Raw genomic sequence first — 21953 nt, 5'->3', positions numbered from 1 at the left:
TTTGTATAAATTCGATTTATTAATAAAATAATATGTATAATTTGTCCAATTAACTAATAAATTACTACTTATAAATATTTTAATAATTTTATTATTCAATTGCAGAGTTTGTATAAAATGGCACCACATAAAAATATTGGTTGAGATCATACTACTCCTATAAGCAACGATAGAAAGCAAGCAAAATACAATTATTGTGGAAAATTTGTTCACAGTGGGATTACTAGGATGAAACAACATATAACACATGTTACAGGTCAAGTTGAAGCATGTACAAGAGCTCCAAAAGAAGTAAGAGAGTTACTAAAAAAACACTTGATCCAAGGAAAAAATATGCGAGCAGCAAATAAAAAAAATTAAAACATTGTACAATTCCATTCGTTTGGAAGATGAACAACTATATATAATTATATTTTTTTTTTATCTTTGTAGAAGGAAGCAGTTCGAATAAAAAATGAGCTAAAAGAAATTTTTTTGAAAGCTCTACGAGAAAGACAGAAAGTTTGCATAAAAAAAAGCTTGATCCATACATATTTCAATCGAAGAATAAGTCTTTGAAAAGTATGTTTTCAAAAGATAATGCGAAAGAGGTGGGTAGAGCAATTTCGAAATTTTTTCATTTTAATGCTATACCATTTCACGCTGCCGATAGTGGTCTTTACTATCAAACAATGATTGACACGATTGCATCCGCTGGACTTGGCGTTAAAGGGCCTACTGGTAAGCAAATTGGGAGTGAATATTTTAGCGAGGGGATGCAAGAAGTTGTACAATATGTTGATTCTTTAAAGCAGAAATTGAAAACACATGGATGTACAATTATGTGTGATGGTTGGAGTACTCTCACAAAATATGCAATCATAAATTTTATGGTGTACTGTGACAGAGATATGATATATCACAGTTCGTTCGACAATACGAATAAGGTAAAGACTTCAGATTTTGTCTACACCATAATGGATAAGGTTATGGATTCAGTAGGGGTTGACAATATTGTACAAATCATAACTGATAGTGAAGCTAGTATGAAGGCTGTTGGGAAAAAACTGATGAGGAAAAGGAAACACATTTTTTGGTCTCCATGTGCTGCGCATTGCATTGATTTGATGTTAGAAGATATCGGAGATATATTGTCAGTGAAGGATATAATAAAAGAAGCCAGAAGAATTACAAGATTTATATACAACAGTGATAAAGTGGTCAATTTGATGAAAATATATACGAATGGTCGAGACCTGTTGCGACCAAGTATAACAAGATTTGCAACCGAGTTTGTTGCAATGGAAAGTCTTATGAGATACGCAACTTACTTGAAAAGAATGTGTACTTCTAGAGAATAGGTTGAGTACAATAATACCTCGAGAAGAAGACATGAAGCTGGAGATATATCATACATGATTCTGAATGAAAGATTTTGGAAACGGGTACGCCGAGTTTGTGGGGTCATGTAACCTTTGGTGAAGGTTTTAAAAGTAGTTGATCAAGATAAACAATCCTACACTAACTATCATATATGAGGCAATGGATATGGCAAAAATGACAATTAAAACCGCAGTGAAAGGTTTTTAGCAATATTGAGATATCATCGATGAAAGAACGTATAACCAATTGCATCAAGATTTGTATGCTACAGGTAATTGTTTTGTTTTTTTTTTTACATTGTAGTAATCATTTATTTTATTTTCTAATTTTAAATATATTTTATGCAACTTATCTTTTAAATCATGGTCTTTAATAATATAGCACTTGTGAATTTGATTCATCGGAAGTTCATAAAGGAGTAAAAGAAGTTATTAAAAGACTTGAACCATATTTGGATATACAAGTAAAGGCTATAAATAAGGTAAAATGTGTGAAACTTAGAACTAATATTTCAAACAATTTTTTTTTTTTTTAGCTTTCAAGACATATATATATATATATATTTATGCATTTGTTAAATAAACATATATATTGATTTCTAATAATTTTACATTATATTGTTTATAGATAAATACATTTGTTAACAAAATTGGAGAATTTGAAAGTGCACTTGCTATTAGAGTTGTAGCTACATCTTTACCATGTATGCATTATAAAATTTATCATTCAATTATATTTTTTTAACATGTTATAATATGGTGCATTATTATTAATTTTTTTTTACCATTTTTAATAGTTGACTGGTGGAATATGTATGGTGATGAAGCCCCTAATTTACGGGAATTTGCATTAAAAGTTTTGAGTCAAACATGCACATCATCTGGTTGTGAACGTAATTGGAGTATGTGGTCTTCGATCCATACTAAACTTTAGAATAGATTAGCTATTGAGAAATTGCATAAGCTAGTCTATGTCCACTACAACATGCGTCTTTGGGTGAAAAATTTTATACAAAGGACAGACACAGAGGATTTCTATGACCCAATTGATTTGAATCATATTTTTTTTTATGAAAATGATATTTTAGATGAATGAGTAAGAGAAAATGAATCTCCACTTATTCATGATAGTGATTTGAATTGATTGGATGATGCTATTGATGAAGGTGGAAATGGAAGTGATAGTCCGCGTAATGATCATGACAACGATATGTTTTTATCTCAATTTATAGCCGATGGAAAAAAGAAAGCCAAAAAGAAAAAAATCAGAAAACAAAAATATGAGCAAGAAAAAAAAAAACAATCATATTGGAATCTTCATCTTCAACAACTAACGGTGAAGATAAGAATAATAGCAACGATGATGATGATGATGATGGTGGTGATAATGGTAGTGGTGTTGGTGGTGGTGGTGGTGCTGATGATGGTGGTGGTGGTGGTGCTGATGATGGTGGTGATGGTGGGAGTGGGAGCTATAGGGATAGTTGATACTCAAGTGATATGGGATGGGCTCAAGGAAATAAAAATTAGTATGGTACCCAAGACATTAATCATGGATATCGTCCTGTGATAGAAGCTCAAAGAGATTTTCTAAATAGTTTAACAGAATTTTCAAGTGAAGCCGATGCTTCAAATTTTTCAGATACTAAGAGATATTTTGGAGTTCACGAACATATGCAAGATTTGAATATAGGTTATTCCTATGGAGATTCTTCCTAAAATTCAAGTTCGAGTAATAGATTGAGGAGACATGAGTGGGACCAACCAAATGCATATCATCATCTCTATTACTTGTGATACGGTTTATCTAGTCTACCCAGACATCTTTAGGATTCAACCAATCTTCCTATCTTTGGATCCAACCAACCGGTTGGAACATATTATGAAGGGATTACATCTGGTTTAGATAATATTGATGATCGTAAACATAATTATGTTTCATCAAGTAGAAGCAATGATAGTACAGAATATTGAGGTTTTGATGTATATGAAAAGGGTTCATTTAGATAAGGATATTCATACTATGGTCGATCAGAAGATGGAAATGGTTTTGAAGCTCCACGACACTCCACAAGGTATTGAATGGTAAGTATAAATGTTTAACATAAACATAGTTTAAACATCTTATAAAATTTTATTTCTAATTTTTTCTTATATGTAACAACTTGAGGTTGCTTGAATTTAAATTTACTAATAAAGATTGTTTAATTTCAGGGGACTGTTTAATTTTAGGGGACGGCCATGGAATGATCCAGAATGATGGAAATTTGGTGTTTGGTCTCAATGTAACAATCCTAGGCTTTGAAATCTTTACCTAAATGAAAGTCAGTTGCTATTTTTTTGTTCAAAAATCTGACATTTAGCATTCATGTTGTTGGTCTTTGATGCAGTGCATCTTTGAAGGCATATGCATATGATGAGACTCCAGACCACCTATACAGAGTCTTTGTTGTAGTTATTTATGGGCATGAAAATATTTGCATTGTTATTTTGGCATGGAGATATTTGCATTGTTATGTTTTTGACATGTCCTAGGACTTATGGAGTGTATGTGGTGTTGTCTAATATTTTTTTTATACGGTGGATTTGCAGACAATTTCTTCATCAGTTTGAGATGTTAACAGTTTGAGGCATGCACCCGCTGTGGTTATTTTATTTAATATTATATATTTTAAAAAATAATTATGGATTTTATGAATTTTAATTGCTTATTATTATTTTTGTTAAAAATACATTTTTGTAAAAAAAAAATAATCATATAGGCCGATATTTGCTCGATATGCCGCGACCAATACGTCGCGATGTATTTGGAACGGTAAGGGCCGATCCGCAACGGCGAACCATGTTATTATGACACGTGTAGTTTAGGTGTCAATCATTTAATAGCATTTAGATAAGTCATTATGTATTGCATTGGCTATAAATAACCATGATATTATTCATAATAAAGTGGTAGAAATTTTTCTCTCTCTCTACTTTCTCACTCTCTCTATAAATATATAATTTTCATTTACTATATTTCTAAGCTTTTTCTTTCTCTATCCCATTTCCCTCAATCTATATATATTATATAGTACATATATTTGTTACTACACACTTATATATTTATACTTTATATTTTATAATACGTTATCAGAACGAGGCTTCGCCAAGAAATTGCATATAAAAATAGCGCATTTTTTTGTTGTTTTTGTTGTTATATATTTTTTTTAGGTTACTCAAAAGGTTGCGAAGTTTCTGGTAAGTTTATTTATTTTCTTTTAACCATGACTAATATAACAAAATTTTAATTTCCCCCACTAACAATTACGGGAAGTAATTATATTCCGTGGGTAATGGATGTCGAGATGCACCTCGAATCCATGGGGCTTTTGAAAACAATCATTAGAAATGAATGCACAAATCAAGAATGTGCAAATGCAATGATTTTCTTGCGTCATCATATTGACGAAACCTTGAAAATAGAATATTTAATGGTGAAAAATCCATTCAAATTATGAACAAATTTGAAAGATTGATTATGCCACTTGAAGTCGGTCATATTGCTAAAAACGAAACACGCATGGCAACACTTGCGTTTGCAAGATTTTAAAACAGTTGCCGATTATAATTCTATGATGTTTAAAATCACGTCACAGTTAAGATTTTGTGGAGAAAATATTACTGATAGAGATATGTTGGAAAAAAAAACGTTTACCATGTTTCATGCCTCTAATATAGTTTTACAGCAACAAGAAATGGGTTTCAATAAATATTGTGATCTTATTATTTGTCTCATTGTTGCTGAGCAGAATAACGAATTATTATTGACAAATCACGAGTCGAAGCCAACTGGTGCAAGTCCATTCCCTGAAGTGAATGCGACTTAGTGTTTGAATAATATGCCTAGATTCTACCGCGGACAAGGTCCTGAACAAGGCTGTGGACATGGAATTAGTCATGAACGATATAATCGTGGACGTGGAATGAATTGTGGACGTGGAACCGACTATGGATGTGGTCGTGGCAGGTTTGTTTCGCATTACTATCACGAGGGACATTTGAATGAACAAAAATCAAATAGGCCCCTGAAGTGGCCTCAGAATGGTATTGGACAGAGTTCAAAGAAAATCGAGGATAAGTGTTATCGTTGTGGAATGACAGGATATTGATTGAAATTGCCATTCCAATTCTTATTTCGTTGAACTATACCAGAATTCCTTGAAACAGAAAAACAAAGTACCTGAAGATGTTAAAGCACCGGAAAATATCAATCTCCCGGTGATTAATTTTTAGAAAATATTGTCAGTGGTTGTTGGGGTAATAAATGTGCTGAATACACAGTTAGATGTATCTGATTTTCTAGTACACCCTAAAGGTGGATACTATGAAAACCCCGAAAGTGCAATGTAATAGTACACATATAGATATGGGTCTATATTTTTGTAATCCATGTACTTTCTGCTCCCTATATTTTGTAATAATATGACAGCTATGTATTTTCTCCAAATTTCTGATATATTTATTCGTATATTTCTCCAAGAAGAAAAAATATGAATGTTGAGCACGCTATAGTGAATAATATGGAAAACAATTCATATCTCATTGATAGTGCATCAACGCACACCATTTTGAAATATAAGAAATGTTTTACCAACTTAAAGTTGAAAAAAATTTAGGTGAATACTATAAGTGGTTATGCGAAATTAGTTGAGGGCTTTGGAAGAGCAATAATATTTCTTCCCAAATAAGTAAAACTTCATATCCAAAATGCACTATATTCTAGTAAATCTCAAAGAGATTTGTTGAGTTTTAATGATATTCGTAGAAATAGATATCATATTGAGACATCAAGTGAGATAAATAATAAATTTTTGTTTATTACAAAATTCATTGATGAATATAAATATATTAGAAAATTTGTCTTAATTGTCTTCCGAATTATATTACACAAAGATTAATGCAATTGAAGCATATCTGGTAGACCAGAAGTCTATAGATTTTATGATTTGGCATGACCGGTTTGGGCATCTCGGTAATACTATAATGAAACGAATTATTGAAAATATCAATTGCCATAACTTGAAAGATCAAAGGGTATTAAAAACAAATGAGCTTAAATGTGTTGTTTGCTCAAAAAGAAAGTTAATAACTAGATCATCACCAGCAAAAGTGGGAACTGAATCCCCTTCATTTTTAGAACGAATTCAGGGTGACATATGCGGGCCTATAGATCCACCATGCAGACCATTTCGATATTTTATGGTACTTATCGATGCATCTACTAGATGGTCGCATGTGTGTTTATTATCCATCCGCAATTTAGCATTTGCGAGGTTTCTTGCTCAAATAATTAAATTGCGAGCTCAGTTTCCAGATCACCCAATAAAAAAAATTCGTCTTGATAATGCTGATGAATTTTCATCTAAGACATTTGATGATTATTGAATGTCTATTGGAATTAACATTGACATCATGTACCTCATGTACATACTCAAAATGGTCTAGCTGAATTACTTATAAAAAGACTGTAATTAATTGCAAGACCTATGTTGATGAAATCCAAACTTATTGTCTGTGCTTGGGGACATGCAATTATGCATGCAGCAACACTAATCAAATTAAGACTGACAAGCTGTCATAGCTACTCCCCAATACAATTGGTGTACAATGAAAAGCTCAATATTTCACATTTGAGAACTTTTGGGTGCACAGTTTATGTGCCAATTGCACCGCCCCAACGTACAGAAATAGCCCCCAACGGAGATTGGGGATATATGTCGGATACGAATCACCATCTATCATTAAATATCTTGAACCATTAACTGATAATTCGTTTACGGCTCGTTTTGCTGATTGTCATTTTGACGAGTTGCATTTCCCGACATTAGGGTGATAAACTGATCAACTGAAAAATAAAATTATTTAAAAAATACTATTCAGTTTTCTTGATCATCATACAAGTCAAAGTGAATTAGAGGTGCAAAAAATTTTTACATTTGCAGTGAATAGCAAATCAGTTGCCTAATCCTTTTTGTGACGCTAGCAAGGTCACTAGATCTTATATAACTGCTGAAAATATACCTGATAAAAATTGTTATTCCTTGAGACAAAATACAAAGTGCTAATGAATCAAATACACGCCTAAAGCGTGACAGACCTGTAGGTTCCAAAGACAAAAATCCTCGAAAGAAAAGAAAAACAAACGAAAGGGTTGAGGATTTGAATGTTAATCAAAACCCTCAAGAAACAAATAGTAACATGGATCATATTTTTGAAGAAATTGATCATGATAAACTTGTCGAGGATGTTAATTATAATAGAATTTCTCATTAAGAGAATGAAATTATTGAAAATTCAATAAATTATGTTACTACTGGAAAGTATAGGAACCAAAATGATACAATTATGGATAATTCTCTTGCATATAATGTAGCACTTGATCTAATGGAAAATGAAAAGGATCCAGAACCTAAATCATTTGATGAATGCCGGAAAAGAATAGATTGGCCAAAATGGAAAGATACGATCCAGTCTGAATTAAATTCACTAGCAAACGGAATGTTTTTGAACCCATTGTTCAAACATCTGAAGGTGTTAAGCCTGTTGGCTATAAATGAGTATTTGTTCGAAAACGAAATAAGAATAATGAAATTGCCAGATATAAAGCAAGATTAGTTGCCTAAGGTTTTTCACAAAGACCTGGAGTTGATTTCAGTGAAACATATTATCCAGTAATTAATGAAATAACATTTCGATATCTTGTCAGTTTGTTAGTACATGAAAATTTGGATATGCGTCTGATGAACGTCGTAACTGCCTATTTATTTGGCTCATTAGATACTGATATCTATATGAGAATCCCAGAAGGATTTAGTATGCCTGATGCATACAAATCAAAGGCAAAAGAATATTATTATATTAAATTACAAAAGTCTTTGTATGAGATAAAACAATTTAGTCGCATGTGGTATAATCGTCTCGGTTAATTATTATTGAAAGAGGGATATGCCAATGATTCTACTTGCCCGTGTGTTTTTATAAAGAAATATGGAAGAAATTTTGTAATAATAGTTGATTATGTGGATGACTTGAAATTAATTGAAATCCCTAGAGAAGTCCAAAAAGCTATTGAATATTTGAAAAGGAAGTTTGAAATTAAAGATTTCGGGAGAACGAAGTTCTGTCTTGGTCTACAAATTGAATATTTGGAAAATGAGATTTTGATACATCAATTTGCATATACCAAAAAGGTATTGAAATGATTTGCAATAGATAAAACACATTCATTAAATACTCCAATAGTCGTTAGAACTCTCGATCCTATTAAAGATTCTTTTAGACCAAAATAGGAGAATGATGAAGCACTTGGTCTTGAAGTACAATATTTAAGTGCTATTGGTGCACTAATGTATCTGGCTAACAGTACTAGACTAGATATAACATTTGTTGTAAATTTATCGGCCAGATTTAGTGCAATGCCAACACAACGACATTGGAAAGGAATTAAACATATTCTTTGTTATCTTCAAAGATCTATTGATCTCGACCTATTATATCCAAAAGGATCTCGACATGAATTGATTGGATATGCAGATGCTGGGTATCTTTTTTACACGTATAAAACCAAGTCTCAGACTGGCTATATGTTTATTTGTGACGGTACAGTGGTATCTTGGAGATCCACTAAACAAACATTAACCGCCACAACTTCAAATCATGGAGAAATAATAGCAATTTTCATGAGTCTAGTCGAAAGTGTATTTGACTAAGATCAATGATTCAACACATTTTACAAAATTGTGGTTCGAAATCTGAAAAAGATAATTCTCCTACTATTTTATATAATGATAATACAACTTGTATAACTCAACTGAAATGAGATATATAAAGGGAGATAGAACGAAACGTATTTCACCAAAATTTTTCTTTACTCACGATCTCCAGAAAAATGGTGAAATAGATGTACATCAAATTCGATCGGACTAGAATTTAGCAGATTTGTTGACTAAGGCTTTTAGTACAATAAAATCAATGGTGGCACGTGCTTCTACGTGAACCCGCTCTGCTCCCTCTCCCTCGCTCTATATATATATATATATATTTTATAGTACATATATTTGTAAATACATACTTATATATTTATACTTTATATTTGATATATTTTATAAGAAATAATGATTTTTAGTAATTTTTGAAAGATTCTATATATATACCCATATTTTAAAGAAAAAATAATATTAAAATAGAAAAGTTGGACAAATACTCAAGAGTCAAAGACACGTAGTCCTACTTAGGCGCAAGTTAGAAGCGCAAGATAGAAGTGTATGCATCATGCATGTAGTTTAACGAATGAATGAATCAGGGTGTATTTTTTTTTTTTTGGCTATGTGGAGTAATGTTTACTTATTAATTTTTTTTTATATATATTTTTTAAAATTTATTTTTCCATTAATTATCCGTTAAAAAAGATTTTAAAAAATCAACTAAAAACATCATCCAACACCCAAAATAATTTGGGCAGACATCATGCATGTGTATATATTATAGAAATTAAACTACGATTTCACTTAAAACATAAAACTTATGTGTGTTTTAAAGCAACAAAAATAACTAAAGGAAATAGAAAAAAATATATACTCCTTCCGTCCCACGTACCGTGTCTGCTACACTGTAGATACTGTATTTTAAAAGGGGTGTAATTAGTAGATAATTAAAAATATATTAGTGAAAATAATTATTCGATAATATAAATAATTATAAATTAAGATTAAAATAACTAATTAGTTTAATTAAAATTTAAAAAAAAAATTTAAAAATTTAAAGCAAGATTAAAGTGGGTAATCATTTTCCAAAAAAAGAAAGTAATATGGTATGTGAGACGGACAGAAACGACAACGTGGACATGATATGTGGGACGGATGGAGTATTATTAATCCCAATCAAATTATTATTATTATTATTATTATTTTATTTTTTATTTCATTAAAAAATAATTATCAAATCACAAAAAATTAATTCTCATTTTTAGTTCAGCTGTTGAAATTTTAACGGAACGTGATGACGTGAGCCGTAACAGAAGATTGAGTTATCATCTTATTCGGGAAAAACACGGTCGTGTATGTGTATTTAGCAATTTTCTGCCCAAACACATGGGTGTATTTATAACAAACATGGCTGTTCAAAAATTGTATTCCATTCTTCCCATATCTATTTATTCATTTACTTTTTACACTAAGTTTTATAAATATTAGTATTATATTGGGAGGCAGTAGAAATAAAATAAAATAAAAAACTAAACTAATCTTATTAGTATCGAATGATATAAATGTAATGATATTTGTATAATATATTATAAATTAAAAAGATATTTGTAATATTAAATAAATAGTACAATTACTTAAAAAATAAAGAAAAAATGAATAGATTATAAAAAATAGATAGATTGTTAAGCAACAAGGCTGTTTCGAAGATGAGGTTTTCTAAAGAGGCGGAGGATAAGTTCCTGCGGAGGTGTACAAAGGAGAAGAGTAAATGCAATTGTAAATGCGAAGAAAGATATTCTCCAATTAATGGATCCAATTTTGTGGTCTTTATTAATAATGGTCAAAGTGGTTTGCGCACGTGGTGCCATTGTCGTCTTCCCCAACCTTCCAAGATTGTACTTGCATAGCAGTGGAACTTGTACTGATAGATAACTATGAATTTGATTTGGTGCGGTGGTGGATCCTAGAAATTATAAGAAAGGTAATTTTTTTTTTTTCTTTTTGGAGTATGATCGTATTCAATCAGAATTAGATTACAACTTATCTTCCATTACGGCCACATCTTCATATTTCGTTAAAATTTTAATAGCATGACTAAAAATGATAATTTATTTTTTGTGTGGAATTAATTTTGATAATTATTTTTGAACTAGACCAAAAGTAAAATAAAATAAAATAAAAAATTGATTTGAATTGGATCAATAATGAATTTTGCTCTAAAGGAAATGTTTGTGTCTTTGTATTATTTTTTTGTTTTAATATTTTTTAAAGTATATATATATATATATATTGGATTTAATATTCTCACATGAAAAATGAATATTCAATGTCATAATTCTTTTATAAATAAATAAATAAATTACTGGAAATTAAAATTAAAATAAAAAACCCCAATTTCAGTTTCAAAAAAATGGAGAGAAGAGGAGGAAGAAGAATTATTGTAACTCAAACATGCAAGATGAGATTCAAAACCAACAAACTCAATTTGGATTCAGACTGAGATTTATTCAAAGGACATTCGAAAAGTTGCTGCCACAGCTTCTTAAAAAAAAAAAAAAAAAAGACATAGAGAAAGCTAGAGGCCGTCAATTCGTGTTTTTGGGTCATGTTCGTGTCGGGTTGAGTCATAGGGATAATAAAAAAATTGTCAACTCGAACTCGACCCGAACCCGAAATCTGACCTGTAACCCTAGACTCGAACACGACACAAATTCTTTCAGGTCGGGTTCAGGTTGACCTGAATTAGTTTCAGGTCACTCGAAACCCAAACAAACCGATACGAACCCGACACTAAACAGACCCGAAAATTTTAAAAAATTAAATTGACCTAAAAGATATCATTTTTATTTTAATTTTTATATTATTTTATATTGAAAATAATATAAATATTATAAATTAAAATAATAATAATAAAAATTTCAGGTCAACCAGAAACACTAAACCCAAAACTTAACCTGATTTTTATATTTCAGGTTATCAGGTAAACCCGAAATACGACCCGAACACGACACGAATTTTTTTCGTTTCAGGTTCGAGTCGATCCGATTTTTTTAAAACCCGAAATACCCAAATCCGAACCTGAAAAATTTCAGGTCGAATGGGTTCGGTTTTTTAGGTCGGGTTTATTTTGACACCCCTAGACAAAGCTGCCCATTTCACATCCCTAAGTATTCTTCTCACTTATTCCTAATAGACATTTTGGATCTTGACATAAAGGACAACCTAACATGTGAATAACATACAAACCTTATTAAAATTCTACTTCTGACCAAACACAAATACACATATTAGACAATAACAAGAAACAAACATCACCAATCATCCCATGCATCATTATACTTATAAATGTCTCCAATCCAAATTTAAATCCATCCCTCATTTAATCCCCACACAATACTTAAAGAAATCTTAAATCCTCCTGCAGTTTCTATTATCCAGTGAATTTTACAGTTAGCAAACACTGGAAAAAAACAGCTTAAAAGAACCATCTCATGCATATATAGTACCTCTCTATATAGATCGAAAAAGCCCGAAATTTCGACGTTTCTTACGCTCGACAATCGCCCGGCTGGCTCGTCTATCTCCGAAAAGAATGAATGCGAAAGAAATGGTAATCCGGCAGGTGAACTTCCAGCGATCGCAGCCAATTCTCAGCTTCTTGCATAAGGTAGATCTCTTGCGCGCACTCGATCGGTTCGCAAGGGCTCACGATCGATCCCTTTAGCTTGTACGCCGCCAGAGCAAATACCGGCAACGAGATTTTCGCCGTTCCGCCGCCGCTGCTAAACCTTTTGGTGCTCGGAGGATGAAATTGAGCAGGAAACATACCTGCGAGCGGAACGAAAATTCAATTGGCGAAATACTGACGAATTATCTTAAAAACAAAAAGGATAAAGATGTCTACTTGTAGGGTGCGTCGACAATGAATGGAATGTCAAGAACGACGCTTCGAGATCTTTCAGCGTCGGGCCAACCGGGATCCTGTAAATCGGGTACCTGCGTCGAGTAAATCGATGATGTTAGAACAGCGAATATAAGGTTTTTTTGTAAGAATTGAGGGATTTAGAATACACACCAAGCTACACATAGCCAGCTTATTGGGAGAAGATCGCAGCTTCGACATTTATTCAGCTGCGGGCAGTTCGACGCGAGTATCGACACCTGCACCGTAGAAAACAGAGAAATGACGGAGGGTAAATTCAATTTACGATTCGAATGATTTTACCTTATCAGTTAACGGCCTGCGGCCGTAAGGCTGTTCGTACTCCAGATATTGAAACAGTAGTGATTTTGATGGAAAAGCAGCAGAAACTGGCTGAGAAGTAGTCGAAATTGCCGCAGAAACAACAGATTTGCCTTTGTTGTTTGCTTTAGATTTGCTGCTTTCAACGACATTAGTCTGGCCGAGCTCTCTGTAATAAAAAACACCATCAGCAACAACAAAAGTTAAAAGAAATCCCTGTAAGAAAATCGAGTAATGTCGAAGTAAGACGCCAAGTTATAGATCTCGACAAACAATAGCAAGTTCAGCTCAATCTTGTCCTAAACACTACCTTCATACTTCACCTCTTTTCATGCTTTTGTCGAAACAAAAGGATGTGGTTTATCACATTTCTACCGAAAACAACGTTAGTAATTAAAAGACAACATACATGTAATAGATAGACATTGTCTACATGATATTTACCATAGGTAAGAAAATAAGATAATCAACCATCAATGCTAGACAAGCAAGAAATCGCGCTAAAACTAACCCAGGGCGACGAGAATGCTCTGCCTGATCGATGTACATCTGTATTCCCGACAAGAATGGGACATAGTATTGATCGATCGGATCCGTTCCGTTTACAAGTAACGGCACTCCAGCTCCGTACACGCTCCACTCATTAAATGCTTCCCATAGATCCTCCATGTAATAAAAAGGCTCCGAATTTACTCCATATTCCCCGGGATTCACCTGCCAACGGCATAAAGATTAAGTCTTTATCACGTCTACCAAACGGGGGCCAACCAACGCCCCCTACAAACACGTGTCGTTCGACATTAATAACGGTTTCTTAAATTGCATAACGACAAATAACAACTTTTCCCGAACCTCGTACACAAAATCTAACAAAAGGTTTTGAAGTAATGCTAGATCATGATAATCAATGTTGTTTTAAAACCGTAACGACAAAAATACGATAGCAACCGTTAGCCAACGACCCTTTCAAGCTGTTATTACATCGATCAACGGAAAAATAACGACTTTTCGAAAGCGAAATGACCACAATGTTTACACAGGTAGTGAACTCATTACACCAATTAGAGAAATCCCAAATGATTCAAAAACATATGCAAGAACTGTCTATTCTCAAGCCTCATTTGTTGGATCCTTAAAAAACATATACAAACTTGAATCCAATCTTTCTACCATATGGTTAAAAAACAAAGGAAATCAACAGTTCTGTTAAAATGAATTTTTTTTATCTTTTGATCCCTTGGCAGGGTAATGTTTTTTTTACCCTTTTTCATCCTTCTCATGCATATCAACTATCAATCTACGATTCTACAGGCTTAGGGCTTCATTAAAAACATCAAAAATAAATCAAAAATGAAATAAGATTGATTCCTTACAGACCTCAGATAAGAACCGCGCCTGGATGAGCGGAGTTACCGCCTCCATCACACGATCTAAGTTGGTAATATCCACCGCCGGAGGAGCTTTAACAGGCGGCGGTGAGTACAATGGAGGAGAAATCGGAGAGTCACCGGAGACAGGTCTCTTCCCCGCCGCCTTCGCCGACGCCGGCGGCGTAGCTTCCTTCTTCACTGTCTCCGACCTCTGCTGCCGCTGCTGCTGTTGCTGCTGCTGCTGTTGGTGGTGGAGTTGTTGTAGGAGTATCCGCCTCATCTGGTTCTGCTGTAATGGCGGTTTCCGGTGGCTCCTACCCGCCGGAGACGGCGCCGGAGTTTGAGATTTGCAATCTCCAAGCCTCGACGGTGCCGCCGTCTTAAACCCTCCCTTGCTCGACATCACTCCTGAAATAGAAAACTTCATTCGATTTGAAGAAAAATAAAAAACAATCGAAATGAATGCACGCACTTATCTATCGATTAATCTCACAGACTCCGGCGGAATCGCGTCGGAGAATCAGGAAATTTTTTAATCGGAGAATCGAAAGCGAAGGCTGTGAAGAGGTGGGAAGGAAGACTGTGGTTTATATATAGTGACATCATGGCTGCCCCTGAGGGGTATATTTGGTATTTCACATCGTTACGCTTGTCTGTACGAAAGGTTGGATTTTATTTTGACTCTCGACTGGCATCGTGTGAGATTACGAAACTGCCCTCGCGTCCCTTTGAGTATGATGCTGTGTTGTATAACTCTATTCCTATAATTTCTTCTAAAGGAAAAAAGAAAAACTGATATAATTTTTGTAATAAGGAAATTTAAATTACATGTATTTCTATAATATTACACATATTTTATTTTTAAAAATAAAATTTGATAATATAGGCAAATATTATATACAAATTTTCTAATTCACATAAAGAAAAACATATGTTTGAAATATTATGGCACTTTAGTCATTTCGTGAATATTATTATTTATTTATTCATTTCCTTTACACAACATGATGAGTACGAACGTAATTAATTCGATAGATGTGGTTACAATGAGCAAAATTTGAAAGACCCGGACTCCAGCTCCATACCATTAACAATAGCGCAGAGAACCGATTGGGTGTTGGAAGTCCCAGGACCTCGTAAAAAGAATCATATTTTTTAATTCTCCACGAAAACTATAATTATATTTAATTAATTCATGTTATTACACTGTCATTAATCCGCAATAGTCATAATTTTATCTAAGGCACACAAGGGAAATTGCATTAATTCAAAAGGCTCCCATATAGATTTTTTATTACTATTATTATTTTTAATCAACAATATTTTTTAGAATTTTTTACCTTTCAAAATTAACATATCGATTCATTTATAGGCTATTTAACAATCATGAATATTTAAATTTTTTTGTTGATTTGTAATTTTATATAAAAACTAATAATAATTTTTTTTTTATTATTGAAATTTCCAAACATATGAAATGGTTAATTAAATAAAATAAGTTTAAAATTTACTGTTACCCAATTTTTTTAAATAATCTCACTTACTATAAGTGAACTGTTATTGGGAATTAATTAGGTTGTTAATTATTTTAATATGTATTTATTTATTCATGGTGGGTCCAAACGTTCATATATTTAGAAGAGTCAACGTTCATATGTTCAAATTCAATTTGACATTGTTACTTTTTTTTCTTTTTTTTGTTTTTTTTTTAAAAAAAAAGAGTAATCCCTTTTTATTTTTATTTTTATTTTTTTTAACATTAATTTTGGGTAGAAAGTTTTAAAAATAAATCAAATAAAAGTACGTATAAAAAAAGGTATATATAATTTGCAAGAAGACCTTTCTTGAAGTCGAATAACTCAATCAAGAGTAGTTTTATCACTTATTCAAGACATTCGTTTGTTTGTTTGATTTATTGTTTTAATAGTTTGTTGGTTGGTTGGTTGATTTATTGTTTTTTTTTTTTCTTATATTTAAGAAAAATAGATTTATTTGTATAAAAATTATACGTTTAATTTATTATTAAATTTATTGTTTGTTCAGTGTTTTTAGTTCGAACCATTTTTTTATATAAAATATGAAGAATAATGTTTGTAATGTAAAAGAAATATTCCTATTTTGCAATAAATGTTTCTGTCCCCATATATGTGAATATTTGATTTTTGGTGCAAGAATTTATATGAATAGTATATAAGTATAAACAATTGAAACTTGAGTGGTATATACAAATATATATTTATATTTTTATTTGAGTTATGCGATAAAATAAAATATAATTAATTATTTTTTATTGTGAAAATAGTGCATGATACGTGATACAGAAAAAAATGAAAAATATTAAATAGTACGTGTGAGTGATAAAGTATATATTTGAAAGTGTTAGTAAACAAATTAAATTGTGTGAACAAAGTCATTACTATTTTGTTTAATGAATTTGTTTTATTATTTTAATTTGTCCAAAAAAATATATCATAATATATTTAATAAAAAATTAATTATTTTTAAATTTTTATCAATAATTTTTCATCTAATTATACCATTGTCATTGATAAACCATATATATATATATATATCAATCAATTTATTGTAATCTAACAATTATGTTATTAACTTGTAAAAATTCTAATCTTATTCCTACAAAGAAAAAAAAATACAAAAATAATTATATATTTGATATGGTCGTACAAATACAAATGTCGATCCGTTGATTGAAGCTCAATTATCCACTACAAGAAATTATCAATTTTGTAACGAGATTTTTTCGTTCCTAAATTCACTTTTTCCGTTACTAATGATATTAGAGACGGAATTAGAGATGGAATTACGTTAGCTACGTGAACTTTAGGAACAGAATTCCATTACAAATATACTACAAAAGTGATCTATTAATATAGAGAAAGATTATTAACTTAAAAAAAAAAGAAGAAAAAAAAATGCCTAATAAATAAATATTATCGTCGTCTCAATATTTAGCAATCGATTATTTTTGTATATTCAAACTTTTGAAATGACCTTTCCGGAAGGAGAGTGGGATTTGGCTTCAAAATATTGTGTATGATTAGCTACGTGACGGAGGTTCTCGAGGATAAAAATATTTTATTTATAAATTAGATCGCTGATATATATCATGTATTCGTTGCAATGTTAAATTTAGGCAATTTTTGCCAAATTGAATTTAAGTAAATTTTGTGTAGAAATATAATACGTCATCAATATATATTCATGTTTCATCTAATCGAACTGTATATTTCCTTCTTCCGAAATTAAAAGGTCATTTAGAGTTTTATAATAAATTAAGAAATAATAGTATTTTATTAATTAGAAAAAATGTGTAAGTGTTTTTAATATTTTTGTCTTTTGACTTTATGTATACAATAATTATATGTGTAATGGTATACTTGTAATTTAAGTAAAAATTAAGGTATTTTAATAGTAGTGTATAATTATTTTTTCTAAAATAAAAAATTAATATTTTAAAATGAAACAACGAAAATAGTAAAAAAAAGTCATTTGAATTGAAGTGAAAAAAATATATTCTTACTTCATATCATGGAATTATACTAGAAACAACATAAGATATACTTTTATATGTTATTTGCTCACTTATAACAGTACAATACAATTATTTTTATTTATTTATTTTTGTGAAAACTTAGAACAATTCCAACTTCAAAATAAGGGCATTACTCCGGAAAGCATGGTCATTTTATTCATATTTTGAATGTAAAATTAATTTTTAGCATATTATAAAACATAAAAATAAAAATTTAATTTGATATTTTAAAAAAAATGATTAATAATAAAAATTTTGTAAAATTTGATAAAATAACACACCTGGTGAGATTATGAAACTAATCTCGGGTTTGTTTATTTAATGTTTGGATAATATAAAAATGATATTCTCTTTGTATCATTTTTTTTATCGACTATTTCTATTTTCGTCGTTTCCCTTATTTATCATTTTTTATTTAAAAAAATAATAATTATACATTATTATCAAATTTTAATTTCATAATTTATAATATTAATTATACTATTTATTTATCGTAATTTATAATTAGTTTTATTATATAATAATTATTTTTACTAATATATTTTTTAATTATTTATTAATTATATTTTATTTTAAATTTTCATATCTACGGTAAACCTGATACAAAATGTGTGACAAAGGGAGTTTTTATATTAAATACCCGCTCCGTCCGCCAAAATTAGTTACACCATATTTACATTTTTAGAGAATAAAATATATATTGAGAATCGTATCGAAAAAATTTCAAACAAACAAATCGCATATCCACTTAGTGTTATGTAATTTCTTGGAAAGGACAAAAAAAAAAAATTTAAATAATTTTTATAATAAGAAAATTTAACTTATATTTCAATAAGATTATTCATTTTTTTATTTTTTTTTTAAAAAATAAAGACCATTTATATGGTCAAAATATTATATACAATTTTGGGTGATTCACGTACAGAAAAATACATATCTAACATATTGTGCCAATTTCTCATCATCTCATAATATTGTGTTGATTTTGTATTTTTAGATAAATATATTTTTTTATGTTAAGTACGATAAATTATATAAATAATATAAAAATAATATTTTGTATTTGATATTATTTTTTGTGGATGAATACATTATATATTTTATAAATTGTGTTAATATATCTATATATTATAATATTTATTAAAAGTTGTATAAAAAATACTTAAAATGAACAATTATTTATTTATTCATTCCTTTAAACAATGTAATGAGATAAGAATGCAATAAATTTGACAAATGTGATTATAATTACCGCAAATTCAAAAAGATAAGGACTCCAACACTAGACTATTAACGAAATTAACATTATTATCAAAATATTATAAAACTACAATATATTTAGACATATTAATATAATATATAATATATAATCTATTTACTTACAAAAAATTAATAATTCAATACAAAATATTATTTTTTATATCACCAATATAATTTTTATACATTTATCCAAAAATACAAATGAACAAACATGGGCTCCGATCTGTTTTTTAAATTTATTTTTATTTTTTAAACATGCGCCTAGTGTGACTTTTTTGTTGATTTGCAGGGTATTAGGTTCCGCCGGAGTTTACCCGGTGCGCACTTTCGGATAGCGGCTGCGGGTTCCCACGTCATCCAAAAAAATAAAAAATAATCACTAATACTAAAATTTATCTAGTGGTTTATATAAAATTAATAATATAATTTTTTTAAAAAACATTTTCTGTAATAAGAAAATTTAAATTTAAAAAAAAAAAGAAATAAAGACTGATAAGATTATCCATTTTTATATACAATTTTATGTAATTCACATAGAGAAAACTATATGTCCAAAATATTGTGGCAATTTTATCATTTTGTTATATTATTTATTTTTTCCTTCTTTTAAACAATGTAATGGGGTTATAATGCAATAAATTTGAAATATATGTGATTATAATTAGATCTGTCAAAATGGATTAATGAGATGAATTAGTCCACAATTCTTAAATAAATTGGTTATTTGCGGATCAATTTGCGGCAGGACGAATTAAAATTTAGCCCATAAGCGTTTTAAAAATATTTAAAAAATATTAATATTATAAATATTTTCATAATTAATATAAAAATTGTTTTATAGTAGAGCTTAAAAGATAAATAATTTTAAATAAATAACTAATATAAAATTTTTAAATCTTAAATATTAGTAATCAGTGTATTTAAAAAAATTAGTAATAGAAAATATTAAAAATATACATTATAATTAATTTTATGAATATGTCAATAGATTCTAAAATAAGAAAATTATAAAAATAAAATAAAATGAAAGATTATGAAAACAAACATAAGAAATCGAATAAGAGAGTTAGAAAGAAACAGTAACAACGTAGACAATATTAGTCAATTGGTTTAAACTAATGATAATGTAAATAATACTTTCTCTTGTCTCAATTAAAAGTACTCCTTTCGTCCCAATTTAAAATATTTTTTTTACCATTTCCGAATGTCTCACTCAAAAATACTAATTTTTTAATTTAGAAAAAATAATCATACACTAATATTAAAATATCTTTTAAGTTTTACTTAAATTATAAATATAATATTATACATACAATTAGTTATTAATAATATTAGTAATTTACTACTTTTATTATAATAAAAAAAAATATTTTTGAATATAACAAACGAAAAAAAAAAAAAACATTTAGTTATTTAGCAAAGACGAGAGAGTACTAATAATTATATTTACTTGGCCCACGAACTAATTCGTCTCATTACGAGCTAACTCACTCCTTACTTACGGCCACATAAATTGGTCGTTTAAACTAACATTTTAACGGATTTAAAAAATTACAATTCAACTCTCTTTAAAAGTGAAGTGGAGCAAACAAATCCGACGTATTGAACCTATTTTGATAGTTGCAATTATAATTAACAAACATTCAAAAGACACGTACTCCATATAAATGATTATTATTATCTACCGTACTTAAATTTTTGAGTGTGTTTCTCCCGCCCAATTTTGGGCTAGATTACTGTGCAGTTTGCATAGTAATTCAGCACAAACCTGCACAGTAATCCAGTCCAAAACTGGGCTGGAGGGGTTTTGGGGATTTTTCATTTTTTTTTGTTCTTTTTAAAATTATAAATTTAAAAAATTTATAATAATTATAATTTAATAAAATGTATACAATATATATATCATTTTGTAGAAAATAAATTTTTTTATAATACAAATAAATAAAAATTTAAATATATATAGGTATAATATAAATTTATAATCAAATTGTACAAATCAATACATATTTATATTATTATATTTATTACCATTAAATCAATACACATAAACTCTCCAAACTCAACTCAAACCTAAATACAAAAGAAAAACATAAATTCAAACTCACTTCAAAATTCAAATAAAAACTAAACTCAAACCAAAATTTCACCGAAACCCTCTAAAAAAAACACACCATTTATCTTATTTATATAAAACTAATAATTTTTTTTTATTTTGATGGCAAACAAAATCAAATAACACACAGGGATTTTAAATCCATAAACATATTGTTACAAGTTTACTTTTGCATCATTAACACTGCCACAAAACTGTTTATTTATTTCAAAAAATTGTTTCGAAAAAAAAAATGCCGAGACATTCTTGTGTTGGAATCTTGTTTTGAGGCAAATTAGTGTTTCAACTATAATTTGAGACATCGTTGC

At 29.7% G+C, this 21953-nt stretch overlaps 1 protein-coding gene across 2 annotated transcripts; it reads right to left on the bottom strand.

The window, feature by feature from the left end:
• Positions 1-12531: 12531 nt before the first annotated feature.
• Positions 12532-15259, bottom strand: LOC127243065 (uncharacterized). 2 transcript variants are annotated; one of them, XM_051262916.1, is made up of 7 exons: positions 15192-15259; positions 14727-15127; positions 13861-14063; positions 13332-13518; positions 13182-13267; positions 13011-13102; positions 12532-12934 (listed from the first exon to the last, which is right to left on the bottom strand). In XM_051262916.1, the coding sequence occupies exons 2-7, from the start codon at positions 15120-15122 to the stop codon at positions 12684-12686; spliced, it is 1215 nt and encodes a 404-aa protein (XP_051118873.1). In that variant the 5' UTR covers positions 15123-15127; positions 15192-15259; the 3' UTR covers positions 12532-12683. The 2 variants fall into 2 exon arrangements, with proteins under 2 accessions (XP_051118873.1, XP_051118872.1); XM_051262915.1 differs by having other exon boundaries at positions 14727-15247.
• Positions 15260-21953: the final 6694 nt, after the last annotated feature.

This window comes from Andrographis paniculata, unplaced genomic scaffold (assembly GCF_009805555.1).
Source record: "Andrographis paniculata isolate CXL003 unplaced genomic scaffold, ASM980555v1 Contig89END, whole genome shotgun sequence".
NCBI classification, from domain to species: domain Eukaryota; kingdom Viridiplantae; phylum Streptophyta; class Magnoliopsida; order Lamiales; family Acanthaceae; genus Andrographis; species Andrographis paniculata.
This window is presented reverse-complemented; position numbering and strand designations above follow the sequence as displayed.